The following is an 11149-nucleotide window of genomic DNA, read 5'->3' as shown; positions in this document are numbered from 1 at the left end:
GAGGCCAGAGGGCATGTAATCCCCCTGAAACTGTTGTTTCGGATGGTTGGGAGCCACCGTGTGGCTGCTGGCAAAGGAACAGTCATCTTCAAGAGCAGCAGTGCTTTTAACCGCTAATCCATCTCTCTAGCCCCAATCTATTTCAAATTAAAATCAAGTCCCACTGGCTTTCCATTTTGTCCCACTGTCATGCCGCGTGTAAATTCCAAAGCCCTTTGTGAGTCTGTTTCGCGACCTGGAAAATAGAAGCGAGGGTCCTCTTGCAGAATTAAATCAGTGTAACGTCCTTCAGGTGACGTGCTTAGCCAGAAACTGGCAATGCAGTGAGTGCAAAGCAAACCTTAGTATCCATGCCTGTGAGCAGGGACTGGAAGAGTGGCCATAAGAGGATGAATAGCAGAGGGGGAGGGAAGTGCAGGAACCCGGCCAAAGGAGCCGCCCAAAGTCCCTCACGAGGCCTTCGAGAGCCGCCCATCCAGAGGGGCCACCTTCTGAGGGCATCTAGGGGTGGCCTGGCAGGGTCCCTCTCCCGGTCTTCTGGAAAAAGCCGTGCACACAATCTCAGCCTAGAATTCCCAGGACCGTCCACTTCCGCTAGACCCGTTCCAAAGAGCTCTTTCCGGCTAAAGCAAGACCAGGTTGGAAGCCAGCTCCCGAAATAGGCGTGGCCTGCACAAACCACGCCCCTCGCACTCGCCCGCGCGTGCACGGCGACAGCCTATTGGTCCCGCCTCCGTGACGTCTTTCCGGGGCGGTCGGGGTGGGGCCCGGGGCTCACCCGCGAGCTGAGCTAACTGGGTGTCGCTGCGGTCCACGTCCCCGCGCCTGGCTGAATCGCTGAAGTGGCTACGCTGCGGTGCGAGGGCCACAGGCCTGCCGCGCCCGGGTAAGCGACCCGCGCTGCGGTCCAGGGGACTGTCGTGAAAGCCTCATGAGCCGGTTGGGGATGGACAGCGAGGTGCGGGGCGGAGGAAGGATGAATGGGGACCGGGTGTGCTAGACGGTGAGGAATGGAAGCGAGAAGGGAGGAACGGGCCGAGCCCTTGGAGGAGCATGGATGCGCTGGAGGAGGAGGTGGGCTGACGGCGATTGTCGGCCTGGGAGAGCTCAGGCTGGGCAGTTTGCGAACACTATGGATACTCGAGGGTAGACGAGTCCTGGGTCAGGCAACGTTGGTGTCAGAAATAGTTGACCCTTTGGGTGACTCGGGCCTGCTCCCTAAATTCTTTCTACCTGGGAGTGAGGAAAATCCATCCTATTTCCCTTCCTGCTCATTTGTCTATTTGCCTGTCTATCCTTGTGGCCACTAGCGTGTGCACTTTCCGATCTGGCTGTTGCTTACGAGGCCAACTAGAAGAATTTGCATTACGTACACCCCCAACCCTAGGAAGCAGCTCTGAATTTTCAATAAAATCAACCAGCAAAGTTTTTAAAATAGAGGTTTCCCATTTATAAATTAGACCTGCCTGACGGACAGCGAAATATCAAAAATGTTGGCATGCCAAGCTTTAAAACAACACACCTTCGGCAACTTCCAGAAACCTGGTGCTAAGCAGTATAATTAAGATAATATCTAATGTTCCGGGATCATGGGCTCATGTCTGTCACATGAACATATCCTTTAGATCACAGGGCAATGTCTATATATAAGTCCAACCAGGTGATGTGTCAGGACTAGGTGGCTGTGGTTTGTCTTGTTCTAGCTTTCTCAATCTCTATTGCTGTGTATGTGTAACTTCCCCAGCTTGGAGTAGAGATGGGGCCTGCTGATAAAGATTACTAATGACCATTGCCAAGTCTGGACTTCTTGTATTGAATCGGTGTATGTTAGAAAAAGAAGTTCGGGCTGGAGAGATGGCTCAGAGGTTAAGAGCACTGGCTGCTGTTCCAGAGGTCCTGAGTTCAATTCCCAGCAACCACGTGGTGGCTCACGACCATCTGTAATGAGATCTGGTGCCCTCTTCTGACCTGCAGGGATACATGCAGACAGAACACTGTATACATAATAAATAAATATTAAAAAGAAAAAAGAAAAGTTCACCAGTTTGAGGTCTAGTTTTATGTGACTTGTATGTAGTGATCATATCATCACATCTCAGATCATAAAGGAGTTGAAAGTCAAGGCAAGATTGAGAATGCAAGATCGCAAATACTGGAGGAATTGGGAGGCATCTCAAAGGCACAGTCTAAAAAAGGAATGATGTTGACACTTGCGGACTCAGACACGTCACCTGGCTGAACTTTGGTAGGAGTAGTCCAGGAAATACAGACTTAAATTCTAGTGTATATAGACATTGCCCTGTGGTTTGAAGGATGTGCCCATGTGGCAGATGGGAATTTGAGATGTTAGATACTGGTGTTCTTGTGTGAGCTGGCAAAAAGTATGCCCTGCTGCATATTCCTTACAGGTTCTGTGGGGCATTGATTCCCAAAGAGAAGGAACTCTCAGCACAGTCTGTCTTTCCTAGTCTCTGACTTAAAACTTAGTTTTTTCCTTTATTCCATGCATGTCTCTGAACACATTCATGTAGTGCCCTTGCAGGTCAGAAGAGGCTGTCAGATCCTCTAGGACTAGAGTTAACAGACTGTCATTAGACAGTACAGGCCTATAACCTCAGCACTGGGGAGAAAGAGACAGAGAATCCTGGGGGCTCTCTGGTCAGTCAGTCTAGCCAACTTGGTAAGTTCCAGTGGGTTCATCAAGAGACCCTGTCTCAAAATATGTAATATAATATAATATATGGTAGGTACCTGGAGAGATGGCTCAGGGGTTAAGAGTACTTTTAGGAAATATTTTAAAATATTTTTGCCAGGCAGTGGTGGTATATACCTTTAATCCTAACATGTGGGAGGCAGAGGCAGAGGCAGGTGAATCTCTGTGAGTTTGAGCCTGGAGCCTGGTCTATAGAGCTAATTCTAGGATATCCAGGGCTATGCAGACAACCCCCCCCCCCGTGTGTGTGTGTGTGTGTGTGTGTGTGTGTGTGTGTGTGTGTGTGTGTCTGTCTGTCTGTCTGTCTGTCTGTCTGTCTGTCTCCAGGAATACAGGACACAAAAGCCGTAGTTCTCTCTCCAAGGACCTGAGTTTGGGTCCTAGCACTTACGTCTGGTGGCTCACAACTGCTTGTAACTCCAGCTCCAGGGTAATGTGATGCCTCTGGCCTCTGGGGGCACCTGCTGTCACATGCACTCAAGGTGTAAAGGCACTAGCCACCACGCTTGCCCATCTGATTTCAATCCTTGCAGCCCATGTGGTGGAAGGAGAGAACACATTCCCTGTGAGTTGTTCTTAACCTCCACACATGCTCTGTAGTCACTTGCACCCAGGCACATGCAGATAATTACTTGTTTTGTTTTAATTAAAAAAAAAATTCCTGCAAGGTGGGTGGTAGTACACAATTTTTAATTCCAGCACTTGGGAGGCAGAGACAGGTAGATCTCTCTGTGAGTTCTAGATGAACCTGCTCTACAGAGTGAGTTCCAGGACAGCCAGGACTACACAGAGAGACCTTGTCTTGAAACATGCCACCCCCCCCACCAAAACACCCAACCAAACAAATAAACAAAAAAACCCTCCATGTAGGGGACTGGAAAGATTCAGTCCGAAGCACTCATGTCAGGCACTCATGAATGCCTGTAACCCCAGTGCCAGGGGTCCAGTGTCCTCTTTTAGCCCTTGCAGACACATACACATGTGCCTATACACTCATAATCACACATAAACAAGAAAGTAAATGTTAAAAAAAATCCATGTGAACTTGTCAACAACTGCTCTATGCCACATGGCCTACCGGCTGATAATAGAGAAAATCAGTTGTTTCTTTTGTTCGTGCCATAGAAAAGGCACCAGTGAAAGAAACAGCTATTTCAGTTAGCCTGACTCAAAACCCTGGGACCCATCTGTCTCTGCTCCCCACAAACCTGGAGTTCCAGGTGCATGCCACCCAGACTTCCATCTTCAGACTTATGGTCCAGTTCCTCCTTTCAAAAAAGTTTTTTGAGCTGGGCAGTGGTGGCACATGCCTTTAATCCCAGCAGTTAGGAGGCAGAGGCAGGTGGATCTCTTGAGTTCAAGGCCAGCCTGGTCTACAGAGCAAGTTCCAGGAAGCCAGAGCTACACAGAGAAACCGTGACTCAAAAAAACAAAACAAAACAAGCAAAAAAAGTTCTTGTGTTAGAATTGCTTCATCAGGAGTTGTGACACTGACAGCTGACACACGCTCCTTCCCAGCCTCGAGCTGTTGAGTGCTGTTCCATCTGGGGTCTCCTCACTGCATGTTTGTCCCCTCCTCTTCCTAAGCAGTGTTGGCTCCCTTTCAACCCTAGGTGTGTCTGACACTGCAGAGGAGCATCTGCCTCTGTCCTCCATGTGCCTCAGTGAATGCCATGGCCTGGGAGTGCCCTGCCCAGCTGCTCTCACCTGCAAAGCCAGACTTAATATGGCAAGTACAGGATGCCAAGCCCACAGCTGCCCCAGGAGGACATCAGCCTGGCCTCCCAGTCTGCACTGAGCAGCTGCCTCTGGTGAGTGTTCCAGGCCCTGCCTGTCTGGGGACAGACAGGGTACCTAGAAAGGACCCTGGGGTGGTGGGTTTGTAGAGTTGTCAACACTTCCCTGGTTTAGCTGAATCAGTTACCCTGAGGTGGGTGGAAGCTCTGGAACCACAGTTGGCAAACTACTACTGCTTGTGGGCTGTGTTGCCTGGAATGCCTAATGTGCAGATAGTAGTGGGATATAGCCACTGCTATCATGTTTGTCTCTTCACTACCCTGGCAGGACTAAGTAGTTCAAATATGGCCTGCATGATCCCCTGTCTAAAATATTTGCTCCCTGGCCTTTTATAGAAAAAGTTGTCCCCACTCCTGTCCCGAATTTGTAGAGAGTGGGCAGCAGGGCATGCTAAGACCTGGATGTTTAGGGAGCTGAGCCCCTCCCTAGCCACTAGAAGTGCCTGTCACAACTTTCCTCCTTGAATTCACCAGCAGACTTCCAAACAGGGCTGCAGCACAGGGAACCCCTGTACCTGCTGGCATCTTTAGGGTATCAGTAGATGAAAGTGATCCAAGAACCATCTAAATGCCTTCATCTCCATGGCCCAGCTGCCTTGCCTGAGCTCATAGCTGAACCTGGAGTCTCTGCAAAGCCTTCATTTCAGCTTTGCCTAGCAGGACATTACAGTCTTCTCACTGCCCTGCCTTTCCCTCAGAACACAAATAAGACTCGCCCAGTACCAGGGAGAAGTATTTGTCCTGTTGGTGAGGCTTGCTTCCTCCTGCTCTGACTCTAGCTCCTAGGGAAGATAGTGGGACTCGTCAGAAGTGGAGACTCAAGGAAATTGGGTCAAGTGGTTTAGGCAATGGGAAACAAGACACAGGCAGGTCAGCATATCTCTCATGGCTACTGAGTTGCATTTTTCTTGGCCCTTGGCCCCAGTCCTGGTCTAAGCAATGGGCTCAGTTTACATCATGGACCCTGCAGAGCCTGCACAACAGATATAGTACTAAGCCCTGGGCATCTGAGGAGGCTGTGTGCTGCTGAGCAAATGCCTCTGACACGCTTGCCTTCTTCACCCCAGATCCCTAGGCCAAGCAGAAGGGAACTGTTGACAGCCTGAAGGGCTGGCCAGCTGAGAGGCTCAGAGATCACCAGCTCTGCTTCCAGCTCACCAGCAAGATGTGGACAGCCCTGGTGCTGGTTTGGATTTCCTCCGTGCCCTTATCTAGAAGCCATATAGTGTCTGAGGAGCCACGTAAGTTGAGAAAGCTGTATGACCACCAGTAAGGCCCACAGGAACCTGAGCCCAGAAGAGAGGCAGCTACACATCCCTACCTTCCCAGCTGCAGATCTGGGCTGTCAGTCAGGGCTGGGGTGGAGGAACCACAGGTGGGCAAAGACCTGCAGAGTTGCCCTGTCTTCAGTTCATTTGTTGGCACATCAGTGTTGGGTGTGTTCCTGCCTTGCTGGGCTCTGCTTATCCCTGAGAATTCCTTCAGGCAAGCTCATCCTTGAGGCAAGGCTTATTAATATTAGAATTTGAATGTCTGTACAGTTACTCTTCTGTGTGTACAGGGGCTGAAGTTTGTTTTGTTTTCATTGGCTAATCATATTATGTGAGCTTTCTGACCCGATGCTCTAGGGATTGGATCCAGGTACACAGTTCTGAAGCCTCCACAAGCTAGAGCCTCAAAATGGGCCAATTCATGGTGTCATGGGCTCTGGGCAGCTGTTGTCAGCTGTGGAGGGGAGAAGAGGAGGTACTGGACTCACATGTCACTTTCATCAAGACCCAGGGCTCTGGTTGGAGAACATGGTGCCATCCAGTCAGCACAGGGGCCAGGAGCTAAGGTGACAGCATGAGACCCCTATATGTGGTTGAAAGTGTTCTATCTCTTTGTCCCTTTCTGACTTTAGTCATGAACATGTTGCCTAAGGCAGTAAAGCGAAGTGAGCCTAGGAACACAAGTTCAACGGCTGATAATAAACCAACCGAGCGAATAGCCACAGTGTCGCCTACTCCTGTCACATCGACCACAGGGACCTGGGCAGCCAGCCTGAACTCTACCAAAGTGACAGCAGAGATGACAACACACCAGACAAACACAAGCATTCCAACAACCAGAGATGGCACTACAGACAGTGTGACCTCCAGAACTCTTGCACTACCTACATTGTCAAGCCCCTCATCTCTGGGGAAAACTCTACCCATCACCACTGCTGGACTTTCCTCTCTCAGCACACCACGTGCAGAAGTGCCAAGTACAAATGCCAGCATACCACCACCAACAGCTACGGTGGCAACAGTGGCCCCACATACCATGACTGTTGCTGCAGGCACCATGAACACAAGCGGTCCCACAAGTACTCTGAGTCCTGCCAAAAGCACACCTCCAAACACATCCACCATGAACACCATACCCACCTCAGGTACCCAGATACAAGGTACCACCATTCAGGTGACAACAGAGCAGCCAGTGCGTAGCACAGCAAATAGATTAACACCTAGTCCTTCAAATACCACCCTGGAGCCCACCACCACCACCCGCTCTGTGGCTTCAGTGTCCTCTACAGTAGTGACCACTACCCAGATACAAACCAAGGAGCCAACTGCCAGCACAGTGCCAGTGTCTCCTACCAACCCCACCCCTGAAGTGGCAGCCACATCCCCGACCACACAGCCAAGCCCTACATTATCTACACAGGGGACCGTTGGACCAGGCATACCCCTGACAACAGAGCGGGTGGAAACCAAAGCCACAGCTGGTACTGCCTCTGCTGGGCTAACACCCAGGAGCTCTGGGGACCCTAAGGTGCAAACCACAGACTCCTGTCAGCTCAGCACCCAAGGTCAGTACCTGGTGGTCACCACTGAACCCCTCACTCCATCCTTGGTGAACAAAATGTTACTTTTGGCGGTGCTCGTTCTTGGGGTGACCCTCTTCATCGCAGTCCTGGTGATGTTTGCCCTGCAAGCCTATGAGAGCTACAAGAAGAAGGACTACACACAGGTGGACTACCTGATCAATGGCATGTATGCTGACTCTGAGATGTGAGGCCAGCCTCCTCCATGGCCTTCTATTGCCTCAGACCAAACCAAGTGCTTCCAGATCTTTTTGGTGCAATCTCAGAACTATGCCAGATGCTTAGACAAACTTAATTGCTATCAGATCAACTCCATGATCGTGAGAGAGCTGCCTTTTCATATTTATTTTTCTAAACGATCACATATGCAGGAGTGGCCAGGGTCGAGGGGGCCTGGCCCACTTGGCTCTCGATGTGTGAAATCTTGACCAGAATTAAAAGCAGTGACCGATCTCCATCTGGCTTTTGTGGGTCTGTGTGTCCTGCCCTCACTCCTTCACTCCTAGTACAGCCTTTGTGATAGGGGTGTGGGGGTGCTTGCTTTTGTAAACATGGACTATGACATGGGTCCCTGGAGGGCTACTGTGTTCAGGCTACTGTCCTGGGCTCCCTCTGATGTCCAAGTGCTCAACAGAGGCCAAGTCCTGAGCTGTTCCTTGGTGCTGGCAATTGGCTACTTGGCCTCTCAGAAGCTGAGCCTCTTGGAGTCCAACACAATCCACAGAAGAGCCAGCTTGGCCTCTCCACAACCTACCAGAACGTTAGCTACCCTGATCAGCCACAGAGGTGGATAGTTGGTCCAAGAACAAGTGATGCTGAATCTCTTGTTGCCAGTCAGAAGCTCAGAGCCTTCTCAACAGGGTATTTCTGGATTCCAGGCCCTTGTCATGCACAGCAGTCAGCAGTATTGCCCTGTTTGTCACAGTCTAGCCACCATCCTCATATGACACATTGAGTACTTAACCCAGCAGAGGAGCATTCCAACTCTCATGTTAGTGACCATGGAGGCTCAGTAGAATCTCATTCATCAAGGCTCAGAGTCAGAATAAAACCTGCTTGTGTTCTGGTTTGGATATTATTTCTTGTTGGTGTTGGGATGGAACCCAGGCCCTTTTGTATGTTGGGGCAAACATTCCTGCTGAGCCATATCCCAGCCCTAACCCCTGGTCCTGAGTTGCAGTTCTTTCTTCAGCTGCCTTTGTCTACCCACATGCCCAATGTAGCAAGAGCATATGAGCTGCACGGCAGCCAAAGGGTTCTCAGCTGTGTTCTAGGCTAGGTCTGTGGCTACTATCCTAATCTAGGGCCAGCTATGGACTGTTCTGGAGCTTGGCTTCATCTAGACGACAATGTCTGTTCATACTGGCAGCATGATGCCTGACCTGGAGAGAAGAGGTGGCTGTGGTTATGGCTAAGGCTGGTACAAAAGGCTAAGACAGGTGCCTGTAATAAAGGAAAAGTAAACCCTTGGGCCATTTGCAGAACTATACAGGGTGAGGAAGGGGATCAGAATTATCACTCAGCTCTTGTGGCTTCCAGCCTTCCTTATCTGGTATTAAAGTTGGGCCTGTCCTACTACCCCACCCACTTCCCTGAGTCATTCAGTCTGTGCTGATAGCTGGCCCTTCTGTTCCAGCAGACATACCTGACCCAACTGCATGCTTAATCATAGGTGTTGGCTCCAGCCATGGCCGGGCAGGTGGCTGGTTCCAGCCTCTGGTTTGGCTGCCTCGCCAACCTGAGCTCCAGGTTGATTTACAACATTACATGTCTGAGAAACTACCTACTGTTAGGAACCCAGCCCTGGGGCCAATCAGGGTCTTTGAGCATGACTTAGGCTCAGCCTATATAGGATGAGGGGTGGGCTCCTGTAGCAGGAATAGTAAATGACCCAGAGACTGATATTGGGGTTCAAACTTCAAGCTAAAGGTCAGAAAAACAAAGTAGCAGGCCACTAGCTCTTACCAGTACCTCAGGCTGAATGGGCTGATCCTGCTGCCTCTTTTCAGTGTGGCTAGAGAATCCTATCTTCCAATCAGTGTGGCTGGAGAATGAATGCCTGATACTGACCACTGAAGACCCTGCTCATATCTTTTATACCCCTCTAGTGCTAGGATTAAGGGCGTGTGATCGATCCCAGGTGCTGAGATCATCTTTGCAAGAGTTGTTTCTCTTTTAGGACTGAATCAATCTTGTGTAGATCTGGGTGGCCTTGGACTCACAGAGATCCATCTGCCTCTTAATCCTGAATCCTAGGATTAAAGGTGTGTACCACCCACCACCTCCTAGCTTCTGGCTGCTGGGAGTAAAGGTGTGTGCCTGGCTTCTATGGCTTGTGGCTGACTTTGCTTTCTGAATCCTCAGGTAAGCTTTAATAAATCATAAGTAATACACCACAGGCTCCCCCTCGTGGCTGATGGAATTTTTAAAAAAATTTATTTATTTACTTTGTGGGTTTTTGAGACAGGGTTTGCATAGCCCTGGCAGTCCTGGGACTCACTCTGTAGACCAGACCGGCCTGGAATTCTGCACCTGCCTCTGCCGGGATTAAAGGCACATGCCACCACCCTGGACCCACGTTGGCCACGTTTTCAAAGACTGGGAGCCCTAATCGTTTGGGGATTTGGGGAGAAATGGGTCGAAGTGAGAGTCAGTTTACGACAAGGAAGCAAGACAGAAAGTCCAAGTTGCCTATTCAAGGTCACCCACCAGGCATGTGGTAGGCCGAGATTCACGAACCGCCTGCTGATCAACGTTGTGCATTGAGGTGGCCGGGGAACGTTTCATTTTCAAGGCGACGCGAACTCACGCCCGCGAGAACATAGGAGGCACCTGGGTCCTGTCGGACCTGGAAGATTCGGGTTGCGATGGCGGAGGTTCCCTGGTGCCCCCTGGCGGCCGAGCTTCTCACCTCATCCGGCCCTCGGCTGTGTCCACTCGCCTCGGCCACTTAGACCCACAAAGTCACTCCAACTGACCCTGACTCTGTCCCTGAGAGGCGCCCCTAGACGCCCACCTTGGAATACTCAGTCTCGCGGGTGCTTTTAGGCCTACAGGGTCCTGTCCCCACTTGGGGCCAGCTGTGCTTGAGGGAATGACGTCATGTGTGCCTGAAACTCCTCCCTTTCCCAGGCATCTTGGAGTTAGTTCTGGGAGCCCGCAACACTTCAACATGGTGACCCTGCTCTTCTGTCCCGTAAGCAGCCAGCTTTGGGAGCCATCCGGAGCAAGGCCCGCGAAGCATCCTTATATCGCCACTCTGCTAACAGCTCGTGTCTGTGAACGCTTACTTTGTGGCTGGCTGGGATAGCCCCCTGCTGCATCTATTCCTTATCTCAGAGGACTGTCTTCCTGCTTACTCCTCCCCACCCCACCCCACGCCACCCCCGGCTCATCCTCCACTTAGCAGCCAGGGGGATATTTTTAAAACAGAACTCAGATCTTAATGCTCAGTTTCCTAGGCTGGCCTCCCACTGGGACTAGAGGATGGGGGAGGCAAGCACTTGAATTAGAAATGAACACGGCCAGAGGGGAGTGTTAAGACAAGCCAGGGAAATGGGGACCCAGGCAATGACCTGCCCGCCTTGAACTTTCAAGAATGACACAAGGCAGTCAGGACCGAGACTAGTGACCAGAGCAAGGTGAGAAGCCTGTCCTCGGAGATTTAAGCAAAGAAGTAAGGTCGTTAGGTTTAGATTTTAAACAGATACTTAATTGCACTTCTGTGTTTACAGTGACACTGAAGTTACTTTAAACAGCTTAAGGGTGGCCAGGCAAGATGGCTCAGTG

At 50.7% G+C, this 11149-nt stretch overlaps 1 protein-coding gene across 1 annotated transcript; it reads left to right on the top strand.

The window, feature by feature from the left end:
* Window positions 1-741: 741 nt before the first annotated feature.
* On the top strand, window positions 742-7821 carry CUNH11orf24 (chromosome unknown C11orf24 homolog). Its single transcript, XM_027408769.2, has 4 exons — window positions 742-886; window positions 4327-4524; window positions 5577-5750; window positions 6413-7821. Exons 3-4 carry the CDS (start codon window positions 5675-5677, stop codon window positions 7549-7551), a joined length of 1215 nt encoding a protein of 404 aa, XP_027264570.1. The 5' UTR covers window positions 742-886; window positions 4327-4524; window positions 5577-5674; the 3' UTR covers window positions 7552-7821.
* The last annotated feature ends 3328 nt before the right edge of the window (window positions 7822-11149 follow it).

Source organism: Cricetulus griseus, chromosome 3 (assembly GCF_003668045.3).
Source record: "Cricetulus griseus strain 17A/GY chromosome 3, alternate assembly CriGri-PICRH-1.0, whole genome shotgun sequence".
NCBI lineage: Eukaryota > Metazoa > Chordata > Mammalia > Rodentia > Cricetidae > Cricetulus > Cricetulus griseus.
Note: the sequence above shows the minus strand (reverse complement) of the source record. Positions and strands in the feature narration are given on the sequence as shown.

Bases quoted from the DNA above. Each gene is read 5' to 3' on its own strand.
- CUNH11orf24 (XM_027408769.2), top strand. From the start codon at position 5,675: ATGTGGACAGCCCTGGTGCTGGTTTGGATTTCCTCCGTGCCCTTATCT. The intron at 5,751-6,412 runs GTAAGTTGAGAA...TTCTGACTTTAG, and splicing joins TATAGTGTCTGAGGAGCCAC to TCATGAACATGTTGCCTAAG.